Raw genomic sequence first — 21096 nt, forward strand, 5'->3', positions numbered from 1 at the left:
GTTTCCCCCGACCTGTTGGGTTCTGTGCTCCCACACCCCACTTCCATGTGGAGACACTGAGGCAGCAAGAGCATGCGGGCAGGTCTTCTCCTGAGCAGGACTGACCTCTTCCCTAAGAGCACCCGGTGATGAAAATCTTGCTGAGGAGGGTGGGGCCTGAATGATAGAATCACCTGAGGAGACTTGGAAAGGCACCAGGGCTGGGGCGTGGGTGGGGGCGGGGCGGCGCGTGTTCGAATCTCCTCAGGTGATGCTAACATGCCGTGGGCCCGGACCGCACGTGTCTCACCCGGTCCACAAGGGTCGGGAAGCTGAGGCCAGCAGTGCACGCAGCCCCTCAGCTCGGCCCGCAGGCTCACCGGCCACAGCCCCTCCCTCACATGAAGAAGTTCCAGGGAGAGAAATGGAAAAACCAGGCCCCAGACCCACACTAGAAAAGCTGCTTCCAGGCACTTCTCAAGGATCCTTTGTGAGAACCCAGCCCCTTCCCTAATCCCACCCTCAGCCCAGAAAGATGAGGGACTCTCAAACAAGAGAGAAGCTGAGTTTATTACAATGGCTGAGGTCTTCTTGCCACCGGAGGACTCCTAGAGTCTGCCCTTCAGGGCCCAGAGGAAGGAGGGTCCTTGTTGTAAGTAACACGTCTCAGCTCAGGCCCACCCTGCCCGGGTCTTCCCTCCTGCCCCAGCCAGAGGGGACGGGTGACAGTGTGGGCCTAGGACCTCAGCTGCCCCCTTGGCGGAGCCCAGTTGGTGGGGGAGAGGAGGTGAGGAAGTGAGCTGGGCCCAGCCAGACTGCAGGTCCTAGGCAGGCTGGGGCTCAGGCACTGGCAGCCTCCGCCCCCTTCCCAGATCCCCCGGGCTCCTCCACCTTGCTTGCCAAGCTGTAGTAGTAGGTGCGCATGCGCTGCTCCACGGTCTGGAAGTCTGGACGGTCCTCCCACCTGCGGGGGCGTGGGGGAGATCAAGGCCGCTGACCACACCCCCAGAACCCAACGTCAGCTGGTGGGTGGACAGGCATGGGGCTCGGGAAGTCGAAGTCTGTGGGGCTGTCGGGGTGGTGGGGTATTGGGTACTGGAGCCGCCTCTGTGGGGTGAGAGTACTTTCTAATAGAAGGGCTGATATCAGGATGTGGGGGACCACATACTGAGTGTTAACTGGTGAAGACTTAGGGAAGGGAACTCACTCAATGTTGGGGTAACAACTGTTGACCACGGGGAGCTGGAACAGTGAATTTCAAAGTGCCGAGCATGTTTCTTTGGCCAGGGTATTTGGGTGCTAGGTGCGGGCTCACACAGGTGTAAGTATGCTGCCCGTACCTGGGTACTGAGGATGGCTGCAGCTAGTGGAGAGTTGGGGCATTAATAGTACTGTGTGTGGGATGGCCGCGTGTTGCATTGGGGTGTTAGATGCTAGCCCCCTGGGGTAGTGGTGTATTGCGTGTTTCCTGATGGAGGCTGGCTTAATACACACTGGAGTCGTGAGGGGCTGATCATTTATAATCCATTTATCATAAATAGGATGTCTATTTATTGGACTGCTTGGGTGTTTGGGTATCAGTGTGAAAGATGTTGGCCAGTGGAATAATGGATATTAGGGCAGGAAAGGTATCAAATAATTGGAATGCCCAGGCAAGGCATGATCAGTGTAGAGAAACAGCTTGTTTGGGTGTATGTTGCCTGTTGTCTGATGGGAAGTGGAGATATTGATGGTGTAGGATTTGGGGTGTTCAAGCAGACAGAGGTCAGGGGTACTGAGTATTCTGGTGCTTCGGTGTTGGCCTGTCTGGGTAATTAAGTGTCGAATGTTGGCTGGTGGGAAACAGGAATTATACAGTGGAGTATTATGCCATCCCCTGAGTATTGGTATCATATTTTGGGTAAGAGGAATAACTTCTTTGAGAATTGCAGGATCATCGGGTTCAGTGTTGGCTGGTGGAGGGTTGAGGTTTAGGATGCTGGAGCACTGGGCCTCCACAAATAGGGTGCTGGGGTGCTGGGCCACTGGGGCACTGTACGGTCAGTGTGTCAGAGAGCTGAGCATAGATACAGGGGGACTAAAGGTATCGGGTGATGGAAAGGCCATGAACTGAGAGTCTTTTATGTACGACTATTGGGTACCATGACCTCCTGCCCCAGACCAGGGACCCTCCCACCCACCGGCACTCACTTGTAGGTCCAGCAGTCGCTCATGAGTGTGTACATTTCGGGTGGACACTCTGGCGGGCACTCCATCCGCTTCCCCTGCTCGATGTAGGCCATGACCTCAGGGCCCTTCATCTTCTGCTCAAGCCAGAGCCAAGTGAACGTGTGAGTCACCAGGGCCCCCTCCCCCACACCCCTGCCCCCAGCCATCTGCCCGCCTCTGCCCACGCCTGCCTTGTAGGGCTTCTGGCCATAGGAGAAGGCCTCCCACATGGTGACCCCGTAGCTCCAGACGTCACTGCGGCTGGAGAACTTGCGGAAGTTGATGCACTCGGGCGCATACCACTTGAGGGGCCACTTCCCCGCCGAGCGGGCCTGGGGGGTGGGAGATGCTGCTGGGACAGGGCTTGCGGACCCTCCACCCACTGACCTCATCCACCAGGGCACCCCAGGGCCAGGGGGCTCACGGTGTAGTAGCTGTCGTCAGCACCGAGCGCCTTGGAGAGACCAAAGTCGCTGATCTTGGCGTAGTGCCGGTTGACCAGCAGGACGTTGCGGGCCGCCAGGTCGCGGTGCACGAAGTTCTTCTCCTCCAGGTACTTCATCCCCATGGACACCTGGTGCAGCAGCTCCGCCACGTTGCTGACAGGGATCTCCTCCCTGGGGGTGCAGGGGAAGGCGGGGACAGCTGGGAGGGGACAGCCCAAGTCCCCAGGGAGGCAGAGCCCACTTCTCTGACCAGCTGAGCCTGTGTTCAACAGATGCTTATTGAGCAGCTGCTGTGTACCAGGCCTGGGGCTGGGGACACAGTGTGAACAAAAGGCACACACCTCTGCCCTCATCCAGTCAGAACGCTTTACATTTCCCCCATACGTTATGATTCCCAGACTTACTCATGCCTCTCCACGTCTGCTTCCGCCATCCTGGACCAGCCCCCATCATCACTAGCCTGGACCAGAACAGCCATCTCTGCCTTCACCCGCACCCCCACCATGGTCTGTCCTTCCCACACTGGAGTCAGGTCCTGCCCCTTCTCTGCTTACGACCCCCAAGGGCTCTCATCTCACTCAGAGTAAATGTCCAAGTCCTCCCCATGGCCCAAAAGGCCTGGCACCATCTGCCCCATCACCTCCCTGCCCACCTCAGCACCCCCTCCCCACTGCGTTCCCTCTGCTTTAGCCAAGGGGCCCTACTCACGATTCTTCTACCACACCAGGCACCTCAGGGCCTTTGCACTGGCTGTGCCCTCTGCCTGGACTGCTCTTCCCTAGAGCTGCACCTGGCTGCCTTCCCCAGTCTACAGAAACCTTACCTTCTCATTTCTCACCTCCCACCTTGATACTCCCAACCCCCTTTTCCATAGTACTTATCTTCCAACACATTCTATACTTCATTGTCTTCTAATTATTATTATGTAAAGCCTCTTCCCCAAGCAGAATTCAGGGCAGAAAGCTTTGTCTCTCTTTGCTGATGAATCCCAAGTGCCCATGATGGTTCTTGGCCCAGAGAAATTGCCCAAAAAACACTGAGAAATGACTGAGTATACGAGCAGGGGCTGGGAAGGCATGTGTTCCAGCGAGAGCACAGGTTCACGGTCACGAGCCCCCATGAGTGTCATGAGGGTAGGGTTTGAGGCGAGAGGGAAGACAAATGAAACTGTAATTTCTTTGGATTAGAGGTCAGCCAATTTTTTTCTATAAAGGGCCAGAGAATAAGTAATTTAGCCTTTACAGGCCACATATGGTCTCTGCCGCATAGTCGTCTTTGTTTCAGGTTTTTACCTTTAAAAATGCAAAACCAGGCAATACAAAACCAGCCTGGCTGACGTTCCTGGCTTTGCTTTAAGTCAAAGTCAATCAACCATTGGCAATTTCATGTAGGCTGTGAATTGGCCCAGGGAGCTGGGGTAGCAACAGCGACAGAGCTAATACTTACAAAGCTCTTACAAGCAGTGCCAGGCACTGTTGTGAGCACTTAATAAACATCAATTCATTTGATCCTCACAAGAGCCCCCGGAGGTAAATACTGGGACACCAGGGTGGTACAAATGAGGAAACTGGGGCACAGGAGAATTAAGAGACTCACCTGGGGTCACACTAGTCCGTGGCAGAGCTGAGAGTCAAACCTAGGGTCAGACTCTCATAGGTGTAAGTGTGGATGGCAGGGGGTGCAGGGGGCGGGTGTGAGTGTGTCTCTGAACACGGGGAAATAGTGTGGACCATACCTGTGGGTGGACAGGATCAGCCTCCCGGCCCCCAGCCCCAAACACCCGGCTGCTGCCCCAGGGGCTCACTTCTTCCCCAACAGGAACTTGTGCAGGGGTCCCCCGCCCGCCATCTCCATGACCAGCATGAGGGCCTCGGCCTGGCAGACGCCGATGAGCCGCACAATGTAGGGGTTGTCCAGCTGGTGCATGATCTGCGCCTCCCGCATCATCTCATCCTTGTCTGTCTTCTCCGTGCTGTGTTTGAGCACTTTGATGGCCACGTCGATCTGCTTCCTGCCACAATGCACAGAGGGGCACACATGAGCCATCATGGGGCCCGCCCGACCCCCTCATTCCCCCTAACCTGCCTCTCTTCTCCCTGGACTTGTGAGGTGGATGCTGTGGTTTGCCTCCCAGACCTCGCTGTAGGCCCTGAGCCGCCAGGAGTGCGGGCTAGGAACAGCTCACAGCCAAGTCCCTCATCTGGAACTGCCCCTCACTGGAAAGAACAGGCTCAAAGTGCCACCCTCTGCGGGGGCAGCCTGTATCCAATGACCAGTCAACACAGGGGACAACGGGGGACCCTCTGCAGCTCAGCCCAACCTCTCCCCACCCCCGACCTGCTCCCCTGAGCTCCCCAAGGGAATCTCCCAGCATGCAATCTCCTGTCCCAGCGTCTGTTTCCCAGGCAAACTGAAGTCACGGTGAGTGGCCTGGAGAGGCCACTCCCTGCTCTGCCCCCACACGGCGGCTGCCCGAGCACGCACTTGCGCATGCGGTAGACGCCCTGGCGCACTGAGCCAAAGTTGCCGCAGCCGAGCTCGATGTCGGCCATGAGGAGGTTCTCACGCTTCAGGAACAGCTTCTTATTCTTGAGCTCCTCGGGGTCGCTGTAGGGGCTCTCATACACACTTGTGTCCATGGGCATCGTTCGCGGCTTCTCCGAGGACGCTAGGCGTGCTGGGCACACACACATACGGGCGTGAGCTCCCAAGTCAGGAGCAGGGAGGGGGACAGGGGGCCAAGGAGGGCGGGGCATCCTCGGCAGCCACAAGGCATGAGCACCACAAGGTGCAGGGGTGCACCATCCAGAGCGTGCTCGGCACATGGATGGTACACGTGTGTGTTCCTGTGGGTGTGCACATTCGTGTGTTCCCCTGGTCCATTTGCGAGTGAACTGGGAAGCCACGTCCAAGAGGACTCTAAAGGCATGTGCCTCTGTGTGCACATGTAAGCATGTGTGCCCCTGCGTGGTCACGCCATATGCATCTCGGCAAGTTCAGACACGTGATGAGCTTGGAGCATAACCGGCACATAGTAGGTGCTTAACAGATGCGTGTCTGTACCCAGGGTGGCCAGGCATGGCCGGGTATACTACCGTGCTTGTCAGCACACCCCTATGCACATACACAGAGGTGGGCGTGATGCGTGTGCCCATGTGGACGTCTGCAGGCTCACTGTTTGCACAGAGCAACCAGGCCCACCGCTGCAGGTCAGGCCTGGCCCACATCCTTCCCCTCCCCCAGCACACCCAGGGCCTGGCCAGGACACTGCTCTGGGCCTGACATGGACCCCTCACACCTCCACCTCTGCCGCCTCACCTGGTTCGGGGGTGTATCCATCTGAGTTGAGAGTGTCGATCCGTCTCTGAGGCTAAAGGTCATGGGTCAGCAAAGGACAGCAAGCCCTGAGCTCGGGGCACACAGCCCCCCTCAGAAGACCCACTTCCTCTGGGGACTCCCAGGGACAGTGCTGGGGGACCCTGTTCTCTTCCACGGCAGCCCTGCCCTCCCCGCTCCCAGCCCCACCCTGGGAACAGGACCCACTGCCCACCAAGCTCCACCCCTGAGGCCCCAACTCTGCGATGCTGCTGACTCACGTGGGTGAACGTGGACGGGTGGGCTGGCAGTGTGGGAGCAGCGGCCTCTGGGGGAGCAGAAGGGGCAGTGAGGGTGTGGGGCTGGGGCCTCCCGCTCCCCCGCCCCTCCGCCCCCTGCTGTGCCACTCACCTGAGCTGGCACTGTCGTTGGGACAGGCCTCCTTCAGGCAGTAGATGAGCCCATCCGCCTTCAGCTTCAGGTACTCCACTAGCTGTGCAGAGGGCAGGTCAGGGCCGGGGGTCCCCTCCTCCCCAGGGGCCGAGCTCCCGGCCACAACGTCTCCCCCACAACAGGGTGGGCGGGGGCTTACCTGCCAGAGTGTGTCAAACTTGGTCCCCTCGGGAATGCAGTACTTGCCCGCCTTGTCCTGGCTGATGAGGTAGTGGTACACGGTCTTCCCGTAGATCAGCGACAGCGCGTACGTGCCCTTCTCCTTCCGGGGTCTCAGCCTGGCGGGGCAAGGAGGGGATGTCACCCCGACAACCACCTGGGCCCCAGGTCCCACACACACACATACCCTATGAGCTCTCCACCCCTCAGCCTCACAGAAAAGCGGCAGGGACTGCGGCAGCCAAGGTCAGGCCCCACTCAACCTCCAGACCTACTGGTAACAGGCCGTGCGTGGGGCTGGGGTGGGAGGGGGTGAGGAGCAGAGAGGAGAATGGCAGTGTTGCCAGTGGTCCAAGGACAGGCATGTGGCCATCCACAGGGGAATACTGGGCCACCCACGGTAGACGCTCAGCCACCCACAGCTGGACACTTGGCCATCCCTTGGGGGACATCTAGTCCCCCTTGGCTGGATACTTGGCCATAAGTGTGTTTTAGGGCAGGGAGACACCTGGCCATTCATGGAAGGATATTTTTCTATCTATGATGGACACAGAGCCACTCATGGGAGACACACAGCCTTCAGACTTAAGACCATTCTCTTGGGTAGACAAAGCTGATTCTACACATAGAGCAGTGAAGGGGAGCACAAGTCCGCGGCTCGCTCACAGGACACCTCGTCATCACAACAGACCCACCAGTTATGGGACCAGATGACCTTTAACAGAACGAGCCCCTTGATTGTCCTCTTCTGTAACTTTGCCAAAATAAACAAACAAATCTCCCATGTCCATGACTGGGAATGGAGCTCCTCAAAGATGGTGCCTTCATAGCGGGGGGGGAGGGTAGAGCTCACAGGTAGAGCACATGCTCAGCATGCAGGAGGTCCTGAGTTCAATTCCCCAGTCCCTCCATTAAACATAAATAACTAAATAAAAATACTTCCCCCAATAACAACAACAATAATAAAGGTGGTGCCTTCGTGCAGTAAGAACCTGCCCAGCCACACACAGCTGTCTGCACACAAACCAACCCGACCACATACCCCCACCAGCCCCAAGTACACACATGCACATGCGGGCCAGTTAGAGCCAGACGCCTGCATCCTCCCATCCCATGGTGAGAGCAGTCAGCATCTCCCGCAAAACGTTTTGTCTTGAGTTCCTGGCACAAGGTTCTATTCCAGGGTTAAGGATAAATTTCCAACAGAAGATGGGGGCAGCTGGTCCTGGGGATCTCAGGCCCCATGGAAGTTGCAGGCAGCTGACCAATAATCTAAGAGATTGAGCTGAGTTATGGAAGAGCTGGCTGGCAGTGCACAGCAGGAAGTAGCCATGGATGACCCACAGCTGGGCCCCCTCAGAGCATCAACTCTCAGGCCCTGGGCCCTGCCCATGAGGAATCATTCACTGGACAAACACCAAATGCTGACCATGTGCCAGGCACTGTTCTAAGCACAGGGACATAGTGGCGAACAAGACAGATGTGTGCCCACCTTGCAGCCCTTCCTTAGGCCAAAGGGACAGAAATATCCCTTCAATCTCCATGGCAACACCTGAGTGAAGGATGGAGGGGCGGCTGTGAATGTCCCATCCCATCCCAGACAGCAAGTTCCCCGAAGAACAATGCAGCGAGGGCTGACACAGTTCCCAGCCTAGCCCCAGCAGTCAGGGACACCTGGAGAGACAGGAAACATCTCTCCAGATAGGGTGTGGGGCGGGGGGCGGCGGGGGAGAGCCAAAGGCAAAGAAGAGAATGCCACAACAAACTAAGAAACGCCAATGTCCCACGAAAGGAAGTACTTCCATAACCAGACCAGCAGGCTGGCCTGGAGGTTATCATCTCCAATTACTAGTTCTCGTCTTCTGGGAAGTAAAAAATACCTCTTAAAGTCAAAACCTTAAGTTTTCAACTAACAACAAAAATTAAATGCTCAGCTGCTCACCAGCAAACTTGTATGGAATACTGGAAAATAACAGCCACAACATGAGGCATTTCTCCCCCTCAGTGGATGGAGTCTAGTTCTGTATCTCTTGAATCAGGGCTGGACAGTAGGACTTGCTTTGGCCAATGACATTAGCAAATAGGACACAGGGAGAGCTTGGAAAGCAGTTGAGCAGTGGGGCTTGCCTGCCCTTGCTTGCTTTTCCTGGCAACCCAGCAACCACCTTGGGAATGAGCCCACACTAGCCTGTTGGAGAAGCCACACAAAGGAGAACCACGGAACCCTTGCCTGCCAACTGCCAGTCATGTGAAGGAGGCCATCCTAGAGCATCCAGCCCCAGTCAACCCTCCAGCTGACTGCAGCCGCACGAGTGAGCTGCAAAGAAACCAGCTGAAGAACCATCCCACCGATCTAAGCCCAAATTGCCAACCCACTGAATCAAGCGTGGATAGATGACTGTTGTTTTAAGCCACAACAGTTTAGGGTGGTTCGTTACACAACAGAGGCTGATACACTGTCTTTGGAAAAAGACATGTGAGTTCATAAAAGAGCAACCGCCAATTCCCAAGTAAGAACCACACAGGCAAAGACATTGGTGTGGTCACCATATATATTTCAATGCCACAAATTCCACTTTATTTACCAGAAAACCACCAGATCGTGGCAGCCCTTTGTCCCTACAATTCAAACTTGGACTTAAGCTATAGCCTCACCAGCTAAGAAATCAAGTTGTGTCTCTACTTTTGAAATAACATATAGAACCTGACGATGGTGATAAAAATAAGAGCTACTATTAATTATGAAACGAGTGCTAAATTCTTCAGATTTGTCAATTACTCTTCACAGCCCTCCCCAGGAGGTAGGTACCATCATTATCCACACTTTGCAGATGAGGAAGCAGAATCTCAGGCCTCACGTGGGTCAGGGAATCAAGGGAAAGGGTCAGTTCCTCCAAGTGGGCTGGCCCCAGGAAAGGAAACAGCTCTGGGGAAGGTGAGTGAGAGCAAAGATTCGGCCAGGCAAGTTCTCAGGCCATGAGAAGGGAGGCCCTCCATCATTCACAGCCTCTTGGGGAAGATGCTGGACTTCCTGAGGTCACAGGAAAGAGGCAGGCACCACACTTCTCTATATGTCAGGGCCTGAGTGGCCACAGCTGACATCTGTTATGCAAAGGAACCCATGTCCAGACCAGAAAGCAGCAGCCCCAGCCAGAACCAAGCAGGGTTTTTAAAGCAGCTTTACAGAGATTATTCCATAATAACAAACTCACAGACGGCCATATGCTTCAGCTGCGGCTCAGGCAGAAATACATACATTCACCCACGTATAATCGGAGCTAACATTTAGTGCATTTTCAGTACACTATACTATTGCTTTACACATTTTAATTCGTGTAATCCTGTGACAGACCCCAAGACAGGTGCTACCATTATCCACAGGGTGGGTAGAGGGAGATGCTTCTCACTCTCCCCGGGCTCCTACCTCACTCAGGGTCAAAGCCAAAGTCACCTCCCTGCCCTCACCTCCTCCCACCCCAGCCTTCACTTACTCGACTCCAAGCACACTGGCCTCCTTGTTGCTTCTCGAACACGCCAAGGACCTGCCTCCTGGTCTATGTACTTGTCAGGAACAGCTTCTCCCAGAGCGCTCACAGCTCACTCCTCCCCCTGTCCCATTCTTTAATGAAAAGCCACCTGATCAGAGAGGCCTTTTCTGGTCACCTAAGCGCACCTTACAACCAACCCCCTCCCTACTCGGCATTCACCGCCATCTGACATACTCTATATTTTATCGATTCACCATCGTTTTTTGGTCTACCAGCTCCAAAAAGACAGGAATTTGTGTCTGTTTTGTTCACTGCCACGTCCTCAGAGCCTGAAACACTGCCTGGCACACAGCAGCTATTCAGTAAATATCTGCTGACTGCGCGAGAGGAAAACCAAGCAGGGATATTGGAAACTTGCCCAGCGTCCCCAGCTGGTAAGCAGTAGAGGCTGGATTCCGATCCCGGCCATCCAGCCCTGGAGTACTCACCACTGCTCCTCTTTCCCCAGCCATGTCCCTTTGCACACTCAGAAAAGCACTACCCACACGCACTTGTGAGCACAGACACACCCCTCACCGCCCACCGGCACACTGAGATCTGCCCCAGCCTCCAGGGTTACGGGCAACAAGCCCCAGTCCCAATTCCCCAAAGCTCCAGGCCCCAAGCCTCACATACAGGAACTTGCCGTCGGTCTGCGAGCCTGAATAGAGTTTGCGCTCAGCCTCCTCGCGCGTCAGGCTGCTATGGTACCAGGGCATCCGCTCGTGAGCCGTGGTGGCAATGAGCTTTTCCACCTGGGGGGCCTGGTTGATGATGGCCTGCTCCAGGGCATCGCCCTAGGGAAGGAAGGGTGAAGACTTGTAAGTGTCGCCAGGTGCGCAGCCACAGGAACCCTCTTCCATCTCCTGTACCCTCCCAATTGCCTCGTCCCCATGAGACACTCCACTCACCCTGGAGCACCTAGGTGAGTCGTTTAGGTGGTTGAGGATAGACAGCCCCTGCCCATCTCCACGGTCCTGCACCAATCCGTCCAGGCCCGGCCCATCCAGGGCCGCGGCCCAGGCCCTGCCTTCTAGCCGGCCCTAAATTCATCTCCTGCTTGAAAATCTAACACTGGTAATCCCCCACAGTGGTGTAGTACAGAGTGCCAAAGACCACAACCCACCGCCCTTCCACCGACCTACCCCAGGGCACCACCCCCACCATCCTCTCAGGCCCCGCTTCCAGCCCAAGCCTCGCCCCCTCCGGACTCAGCGCGACCTCCACCTTCCTCGACCTAGATCTTCACATCTGGCTTGGACAAGCACCAGAGCATCGCTCAAGCCCCTGCTTCGAGGCCTCCTCCCAAGTCCCGCCCGCAACCAGGCCCCACCCCTCCAGCATCCAAATCGGGCGCAGCACCGCAAAACGCAAACTGGCGAGGACGACCGCTTTCCCATTGCTCTGCCGGCCACCAGGGCCCGCCCTCCTCGACCCCGCCGTCCCAAGACCCTCCCTCCAGCCCCGCCCTCCAAAGAGCCGCCCCCTCCGGCCACGCCCTCCCAAGGCTCGCCCCTGGGTCAGCGCGCTCTTACCTCCAGCTTCCAAGTCTGACGCACGTAGTCGCGCACCATGGCATCCCGCAGGCTATCGAAGACCCCGGGCTGCGGCTCGAGCCCCGACGGCCGGTTGCACGGCTTGCGCAGGTTGCAGGGCAGCCCGTCGGGGTCGCGCGAGTAGAATTCGCAGAGCTCGGCGGGGCCGCAGTGCGCCTTTCCGCCCGCAATGGCGTAGGTGCCATTGAGCTGGCGCTCGATGGGGAAGTGGTGGAAGCGCACGTCGTGCACGAGCGAGAGCACATAGCCGCCCAGCGAGCGCAGACACTGGCGCAGCAGGAAGAGCCCGTCGGCCATGCCCGCCAGCTTCAGGTGATCCTCGGCCTCGGCGCGCGAGATACTGCCGTAGAAGAAGGGCAGGTGCGCTGCGGGGTCCGGCATCGCCGCCGCCGCCCTGCGCGGTGGCGCGCTCCTGCGCCTCTCCAGACCCTGTGGGTTAAGAGCGGGGTTGGGGATACATCACGGCCTCGGTTTCCCTTCCTGAACCCGACCATTAGGCCCACGCGTTGAAGGGCACCCGTGCGGCAGAGCTTGGCCTGCTTAGCGTTCAGAGCGGAATTTGTGCCAAAGTCAATTTAGAGAGGAGCCCCGCCCTGCTGGACTCAGAATGGGGGGTCGCAAACCACCCTTTGACTTTTCAGACCTAGTGTGGAGCGCCCGGACACCCGCACTGGCCCCAGCACACCAGCACCTGGAACCATTCATTCATCTACCAAACGCATGTTGAATTCTGTGTTTCAGGCTAGTACTGGAGATATGCGTGAATAAGACAGACACGGTCCCTACCCTCCTTCAGGTAGCAGTCTGAGAGCGGGGTGGGGGGTGGGGGGGATGCAGTAAACATAAAAGGAAAGAGCCAAAATAATCATTACAGACTGAGGTATTTTAAAGGAAATAAGTCGTGTGAGACTGATTGGGAAGAGACTACTGTAGCTGGGATGGTCACATTCTTTGCGGAGGTAGCATTTGACCTGAGATCCGACCCACTTCTCAAAGAGCATGGAAGAGCACGTCAGGCGGAGGGAACAGCAAGTTCGAAGATCCCTGAAGCTGGAACAACCTTTGCTAATCAAAGGAATTGACTCTGTTAGCCTTCCCCTCTCTTTTCCCACTGACCCTTTCCCCACAGCCTTAGAAATTTCCCCTTTCCCTGCTCCCTCTGCCTTCATGACCCAGTTTCTAGAAAGCATAAACTAATCTGAATATCCATTAGTGGAGGACTGGTTGAACATATTAGGATTTTACTCCAATGTGAACTTTGATACAGCCACTAAACAAAATGAAGTGTGTGATGGGAAAGTATGACCCTATGTGGGGCAAAGGAATTAAGGACCTTTAGATAAATAGGTATCTGGTGAGGCAACTTTCTGGGGTGATGGTGATGTCCCATGTCTCGATAAGCATTGGGCTACACAGGTGTCTGAATTGCTCAAAATTCAGAGAATGTACCAACTTAAGGTTTGTTCATTTCATTGTATTTGGGCCCCTCAATTTAAAAAGAAGCATAAAATATTGAACCCTAGTCAGTGATCTGCATGCAGAAATATTTAGGTGTGATGGGTACTGATGACTGTAATTTACTTTGAAAGGCATCCAAAAAATGACATGGATGGATGGATGGGTAAGTAGATTGGTACAACTGAGTCTTGTTACTCACAATATTTCTATAAAATTCCTGTAAACACTGAATTAGTAAGTACTGTGTGATTGCTTCTAGAAGAAATCTGGAGTTAGGTTCCTTCAAGCCTCTGGTCACAACATTTTCATCAACAGATTGGCACATGACCTTATTTTATGTGTACTTCTGTTTAGAGACACCTTGTTCAATTATATTGTTGATTCATTAACACTGAACTCTTGGTTAACACCCTAACTTTAAGCTTATCCAACACGTACTTTTTCTGTGAGGCACAGCACAGCCTTCTTGCACTTAGGACACTAGACAACACCTCAGCACTGCCCCTGGGGGGTCATTTAAACAGTAAAATCACCAACAAAAAGCACAAAAATGTGACACTGAATAGACTGTGAGCAAGATACTTGTTTACAGTGTGAGCTGAAACCAGAAGGCAGAGCATCGCCTTGTTCAACCTCAGCAGGAACCAGCAGGTCTGTTGACTCAAATTTCTCACCACTCTGCACACACCCTCAAATGACTGTGAATGTGCAGTGAGCATTAGTTTTAGAGTTACAAATAAATTTTAGCAAGTAGGCAATTGGCAGATACGGAATCCTGATAATAATGCATATCAGCTGTACGTGATAATGCAAATATAGCAAAATGTCAATTGTAGAATCTAAGGGGTGGATAATTTGTACAACTAATTTTTCCCATTTTCTGTATATGTGTAAGTTTGTATATAATGTTGAAAAAAATGATCTCCCCATAACAGTTTCTGGTCCTTTCTCTACTAAAATGGGCTCAGCAAGGCCACCCAGGCATAGACGTGTGTTCAAGAAAGGGTCCTGGAGTACCCTTCTTAGTTAAACAATTGTAAGCAGGGGATGCAAAGAAAGCTTTTGTGGATAGAGAAAGGCTGCCTCTCCCTGGGTGTTCAGGGACATGCAAGGATGGGCACTGCTGCTGAGCAGAAGATACTAGAGTGGGAATCAGGTGAGGTCTGAACCAGGGCAGCTGAAGGAGGGGATAGAATCTGCATTCTAACCAGACACCAGGGTTGGGAGGGCCAGCGTTGGGGCGGGGGGTCCTGGATGTCCCAGTAGTTACAGGCAGGTAGTTAAGCAGGGACTGCCTCTGTGCCCCACCTGGAGATGCAGGTCACTATTTCATAAGAGTGTTTAAACAGTCATGAGGGCTCCTAGGTATTCATCCTAGAGAAACATGTTCATACAAAAACCTGCACAGGAATGTTTATGGCAGCTCTATTCACAATTGCCAAAATTTGGGAACAGATCAAATGTTTCTCAACAGATGAATGGTCCCTCCAGTGGGACACGATTCAGCCGTCAAATGGAAGGAAGTGCTGATAAACACAACATGAGTGAATCTCAGAGGTTTCATGCTTAGTGAAAGGAGCCAGGCTCAAAAGGCTACAAACCATCTGATCCCATTCAAAACTGTCGAACACAGAGTGGCTGCCGGAGGCCCGCAGGCCTGGTGGGGAGGGAGGGGCGGGGGTGTGGACTGACTACAAAGGGGCATGAAGGAATACAGGGGACTCGTCTATATCTTGATTAAGATGGTAGTTCCCCGGCTGTAGACATTTATCAAACCTCACAATATTTTTCACTAAAAAGGGTGAATTTTACTGTATGTAAATGACACCTTAATTTTTTTTAATTAAAGGGGGAAAAGGGAGCTGGAAGGTATAGACACACCAAGCACTAAAAATAATAACTGAAAAAGGAGAGAGGGCTTGTCTACACGCCTGCCTCTCTTCCTCCATTCCCTCTGTCTCATCCAGCCTCACAATCTGTTCCCCTCACCCCCACCAGGCTGCTCTCCAGCTGTGGGCAGCACTGATGTCACCACCAGATGGGCACCAGGCAAGCACTTAGCGAGGCTGGGTCACCTGAGTGATGGACACCGTGACCCCCTCCCCCCGCTTGAACATCATGGCTCTCAGGTCCTTCATGAACGCCCTGACTTGCCGCCTCCCTCTCCTGTGGTTCCTGCTCTCTCTCCTTCCTCAGCCCCTGTCCCCAGCTTGGGCCATCCTGTCTGTGGCTACTCATGCTGCCACTCCCACTCATGTAGTCCAGATCTCTCTCCTGAGGGCAGTTTGTGCTGCCATCACCTCCTTTGATCTCCATCAGCTGTTTCTATTAATAAAACCGGAGATCCATATCTAACTCACATGATGCCTGTGGTCGGCTGAACCCCACAGTCTACTTCCCGCTTGAGCTGAGCTCTGGGGTCTGCAAGTTGCTTTTAGGCAATTCTTCCCCAAGGCCTCCCTTACTCAAGAAACTACTGTGGCTCCCTCCTGCCTACATCATTGAATCTAACTAAATTCCTCAGCCCTCCCTCTGCTCCAGCCACGCTGCCTTCCTTCAAGTCTGCTTCCATACTTGTATCCATGCTATGCCCTCCTCACTCCTCTCCGCCTCTCCAATCCAGCCAGCCCTGCCTCACAGACTCACAGCTCCGCTCCCCGCAGAGCATCAGGACACAGATAAGGCAGCAAAGTGCATGTCTGTCCAGGGGCCACGGGGAGGGTGGGGGTAGTGAAACCGGTCTCTGGGGCAGGAAACTGTGGCAGGAAACTACCGACAACACAGTTTGAGAAGCTCCGCCCCGGTGGCCGCAGGTGCAGCCTGGGTGGCCAGAGGCAGGTTAGTGCAGAAGCAGGAATGGGGAGAGGCTGGCCTTTGGGATCCAGTCCAGAGCCAGAAGCCAAGACTGGCGACCTTGGACCTGAGACCAAGGTGTCCCAGAGGCAGGAGCTTTCGTAGCTTTAGCCCCACCTCCCTGTCTCACTGCTGACAACAGTAACAACGGCTTTCAGAGGACCCTGGCCGCCCACAGCCTCCGGGAGGGTCAGATGTCTATCCTGAGCCGTGTACCCGCAGACTGTATGGCTTTCCCAGAAGTGTTCACCACGAGACATCCGACCCCTGGACTGACCCCCTCCGCTCGCCCTGAGCTTGCAAGCTCCTCATGAGTTCAGAGATCCTCACCCGGCCTCCCCAGAGCTCACAGCTCCCCGGGAGACCACGGGCCTGGCCTCATTCTCACAGCCCAGGCCTTGGGAGGAGGGAAGAAAACTTTGATCCTTGGCCAGACAGCTCGGCCTGAAATTCCACGTTTCAAGCGTCCTTTTGGGGGAAAGGCAGGGTTGAGTTATATCTGGTCTAGACACACATAGTGCCCCAAACATACTTCAAAGAAAAACAGAGCCAAGTGATCAAGTATGTTTTCTAAAGCTGTGGAAAGCATATTAGCATATTTAAGGCTCTGAGAAGGTGTGCACGGAAGGACCCTTTCTGGCTTTGTTTAATCCCACACTTGTTTAATCCCACACTTGTTTAATCCCCATACCTGTGTAGCAGGGCCTTGAAGCTCTCCTGTTCCACAGAATATACTCTGAGCATCAAAAGCCCCAGTTAAATATCTACCGTGAGAGACCAGAGGGGAGACTGAGGCAGTCCAGCTACCAAGAGAATGAGCTGATCCAACTAGATGCGGTGGTGGTGAGGTGGGAGGCGGGAGTGGCAGCAGCCAGGCCTGGAGGTCCCGTGTGCCACCCTCAGCCAGACCCCCAAAGCGCCCCCACCCAAGGCACTGCTGGAATAGGGCCACAGGCCCTTACCGCCCCTCCTCTCACTGACCCCCAGTCCTCTGCCTGAGACCCCCCAGTTCGCTGCAAAAGCCACATTTCCTGCTCTTCAGCCCACCAGCCAACAACAGAGGCAGCACAGACATTTGTCAGCCAACAAAATGCCACCTTGGTTACAGTCCGAGTCACGGTGACAGCAGTTAGCACTGTGCCATGGATGGCGACAGGCGCCTTCTTATCTTTCTCCGGACACCAGGGCACCAGATTTGATCATGGATCTACTGGGCGGCAGCAGCGTGGTCCTGAGCAGGGAACTGAGCTCACCAGACCACACCTGGAAAGTGGGGCCACCGAAGGTGCCCAACACTGGGGGGTTGCAGGGGTTCCGTGAGATAAGTCTCACCAAGCGCTTAGCATGGGGTCTGGCCTGCCCTTGTCCTGTCATGTCCTCCTTTGCTCACAGTCCTCTGGGACTCCCACCTCACTCAGGGTTAAAGCCCAGGTCCCACAGCGGCCCCCAAGGCCTTGCACAACCTGCTCCCTCACCTCCTTGCCCTGACTCACTCCCCACCAGCCCCTCGGGCCTCCTTATGTTTCTTGTTCAGGGCACTGGAACAAATCAGGCCCAGTCCAACCTCAGGGCCTTTGCACTGGCTGTTCCCTCTGCCTAAACACTCTTCCCCCAACATCCCTCACTTCATTCGAGTCTCTGTGTAAATGTCACCTCCTCCACGAGGCCTTCCCTGACCTCCCTCTCTAAAATTGCCTCCCCTCCTCTCTAGATCCCTGACCCAGTGTTATTCTTCACCACCGAAAATGTGATGATACTTGTTGACATAGGACCTGTGTCCTCTGCTAAAATGTAAGCTCGGTGAGAGTGGAGATTGTCTTGTTCACCTGCCTATACCAGCCAGGCACATAGTAGGTGCCCAGTAAACATACAAGGTGTGCCAGAGGCTAGCAGTACTGGGTACCTGAGAAGGTATGTAGCTGCTGTGATGGGTGGAGGCACCTCTGCGGGGCCTTGGAATTTGGCCGCCTGATGAGGGTTGAGGGACTGTGGGGGCTTCCTTGGGAAAGAAGAGTGAATGGTGACCTAGAGGCTTCCTCCACTAACCAGTGGTGGCAGAGGGGAGGAGACTTTGCACAGTCTGTTCCCTCTGCCTGGAACAGCACCTACACCCTTCTGGCCACATGCTTTAGGTCCCCTTAGCTGTCCCCTCCACCCAGAAGTGTTCTGTAATTTCCACCCCTCCCTGCACAGCTGGGTCAGGCACCTCCTCAGTTCTCCCAGAGACCATCCTCCCACATCACAGCCCCGATGGCCAAGTATGGGCACTGTTTGCTCTTCTGTCTCTGACCAGGCTGAGCTCCCCAGGGCAGAGCCTTGCCTGTCTTGTTTTCACTGCAGCCCCTGCTTCCCCCAAACAAGTATTTGCCAAACAGACAACAGCAACAATAGCCTCTGTGCCAGAGGCTTTTCTACACCTCTGCCGAGCATTAACCCTCACATCAACTCCACTGAATGGGAACTGCTATCCCCATTCCTCAGCTAAAGAAACTGAGGCTCAGAAAGGTTGACATTAAGTTCAGAATCATGTGGCCTGCAAGTGGCAGTCAGGATGTGAACCCAGGTCTCTCTGGCCCAGAAGCCAGCACTAATCACTCTAGTAAATGTCCATTAGGAGAGCAGAATCCACGGCTCTGTGCTGGGTCCCCAGGGCTCCCACCCTAGCCTGGCCCAGGTGTCACCGCACTTTGAGCTGCCCTCAACTGTCAGGGCACAGAGTGCTGGGCTGTTGGCAGGTAAGAGGCTGGTCCTCAGATCCAGCAGACTCTGTTGGCCAAACAATGCCACAAGACCAGTCCCCACCCCCAACCCCAACCTCTGCTGCTGGGGTTCTAGGGCTGTGTGACCTCAGCAAGGAGCTATCCCTCTCTGGGTGTCAGGCTCTGTGACTGTAAAAGGGAGATGGGAAATGGCTTAGGGGACGGAAAAGGTGGGATGAGTGGGGAAGACAGAGCCCGACAGTGGGGACAGCATGGTGCTATCCGCACATTGCAGGGTGTTCAGCGGCATCCCTGGTCTCCATTTCACTAGATGTCAGTAACGCTCCCTGAATCGTGACCAGAAATGTCTCCAGACATTATCAAATGTCCTCAGTGGAGCAGGGAAGGCAAAACTGACTCCGGCTGAGAAGTACTTCCTTAACCCTAGGCTTTGAGGTGAGGCAGGGAGTGGCCAGCGTGGAGAGGTCTGGTTGCTATAGCCCCCCCCCCCCAGAGAGTCTTGGGGAGCTAGGAGACCACCCAGAGCTAGTGATGCTCATTAGGACTGCAGCGCTATGCTTGTACTGCACCCACCGTGTGGTGCCAGGCACTCTAGATCAATTCACCCGCCTAATCCCCACCAGACAACCCTGTGAGTGGCAGATTTGTGGATTTGGGACATGAGGACAAAGAGCAGGAGGGACTTGCCCAAAGTCACAAAGCACAACCAGGAGGTAGCCGAGCCAGGACTCGATTCGGCTTCCTAGCTCCAGAGTGTACACTGAAGCACCACCCAGGCTGCCTGCCTGCCCCACGTCCCCGCCAGGGCTGAGTGGTGAGGCTGAAGGACTGGCGAAAACAGGGAAAAGCAGCTCTGTATTGGCAGGAGAAGGGCCCTCACAGGTGATGCCCATGGACTTTCCGCTCAAGGAGTCCCTGACTCTAATCTTTATTCAAAGAGTCAGAGCTTTATAAGCACCTACTGTGTGCTTGCTGCCCTGGCTGGGTCAAGTGGAGAGAAGTTGGTCTTGAGCCGTTCACCACATGAACGCCTGTTCCTTCCTGCTGAGACCATTTACTGCCTAGGATATCTCCCAACATTTCACCCAACAGTTAGGAGACAAGGACCTACTAGGTGCCAGTATTTGCATCTGCTTTTAACAGATCCGCAAATTGAGGTTCAGAGAGGCCAAGAAACTTGCCAAGGATACACAGCAATTGAGCAGGATTCGAGCTGTTTGCTCCTCCACCTCTCCGGCTTCCTCTTTAACCTGAGCTCCTCTACAAGTGGCTAGAGCCTGCCCTGGGTACCCTGATGGCAATCAACCGCATTTTGATGTTCAAGTTCACGGCCCTGTTGAACCACCCTCATACTCACAGGCCTGGGGGCCAGAGCACACATTGCTTTCTCTGAAGGTTTCTCTGCTTCCTGGAGCCAAGGTTGCTGCCCTGATGGGGCCCAGCGGGAGGCCAGGGACTGAGCAGTCATCTCTTTGGCCCCTGGATATTTGTGTCCACTACCACTCGGCTGACCCTCTAAAGGGAGACCTGCTTCCTTCAGGGTGGCCACAAGCCATGTCTGTTTCCTCCTCCAGCTGGACACCACCCACCACAGCCCTACAGCCCTTCTGGTCCCCTCAGTGTCCTCCTGACTCTGTCCTCCTCCACCAGACCCAGGCCACCCCTGCAGACAGCAGCCCAGAACTGCTCCCTCAGGCAGGACTTACCTGGGACGTGCTGATGGGTTTTGAGGCACGAGCCACCTGCAAGGTCTCTGGTCCCAAAGCCAAAAGACAGCTGGTTCTAGATGAAGAATTGGAGCCCAAGAAACCAACGTGGGTTTCTCTGCAGCCTGAGCCCCCAGCCTGAGGCCCCCACTGGCTAACCACCCCCTCATACACCCCAGCAAGGTGTAAGGAGGTCACACTCCACCAGGTTTCTCACTCAGAGTTGGGGTGGGGAGGGGAATTTGATTCACCCTCTGCCAGCTGCCCCGGAAGCCCCTGCGGTGGCCGTGCTGGCCAGACAGAGGCAGAAGGCTGGAGGACGGCCACTCACCTGAACACACCAGCAGAGCACGGGGGTCCTAGCTGGGCAGGGACCTGGCCCCGAAGGCCTGATGTGTTCTTCACGGCGGGTTTCTCTGAAACTCAGTCTATTTCCTTGATGCGAAGACAGGAAAGGGGGCTGTGTTTGAAGTTGACGTCAAAGTCACAAAGTGCTGTGTTCAAGGAAAATCGCAGGCCACGTGCTCTGGGGAGGGCAGAGGGCGTTTCCGGGGCCAAGCAGAGCCTGCCCCAGCAGTGGGGGGAACTGAGGCTAGCTGCCCGCAGGGGTGGTGCAAGAATGATGATTCCAACAGCTTCCCCCAAACCTGGGGAGAAGGGAGAGCTGTGTGCCGGAATCGGGGTGGGGAAGTGGCGGTGGGAGGGGGATCCCCCGG

General features: G+C 55.0%; 1 protein-coding gene across 2 annotated transcripts; it reads right to left on the reverse strand.

The window, feature by feature from the left end:
* Positions 1–530: 530 nt before the first annotated feature.
* LOC105099801 (tyrosine-protein kinase ZAP-70) lies at positions 531–20862 on the reverse strand. Of its 2 annotated transcripts, XM_031441149.2 has the most exons (14): positions 20712–20857; positions 20381–20456; positions 11623–12072; positions 10724–10884; positions 6541–6679; positions 6360–6441; positions 6230–6276; positions 5952–6003; positions 5118–5310; positions 4438–4644; positions 2612–2804; positions 2379–2519; positions 2170–2282; positions 531–943 (listed from the first exon to the last, which is right to left on the reverse strand). In XM_031441149.2, exons 3-14 carry the CDS (start codon positions 12022–12024, stop codon positions 820–822), a joined length of 1854 nt encoding a protein of 617 aa, XP_031297009.1. In that variant the 5' UTR covers positions 12025–12072; positions 20381–20456; positions 20712–20857; the 3' UTR covers positions 531–819. The 2 variants fall into 2 exon arrangements, with proteins under 2 accessions (XP_031297009.1, XP_031297008.1); XM_031441148.2 differs by lacking the exon at positions 20381–20456 and having other exon boundaries at positions 20712–20862.
* Between the last annotated feature and the right edge of the window lie 234 nt (positions 20863–21096).

The sequence above is a fragment of the Camelus dromedarius genome, chromosome 33, assembly GCF_036321535.1.
Source record: "Camelus dromedarius isolate mCamDro1 chromosome 33, mCamDro1.pat, whole genome shotgun sequence".
Classification (NCBI taxonomy): Eukaryota; Metazoa; Chordata; class Mammalia; order Artiodactyla; family Camelidae; genus Camelus; species Camelus dromedarius.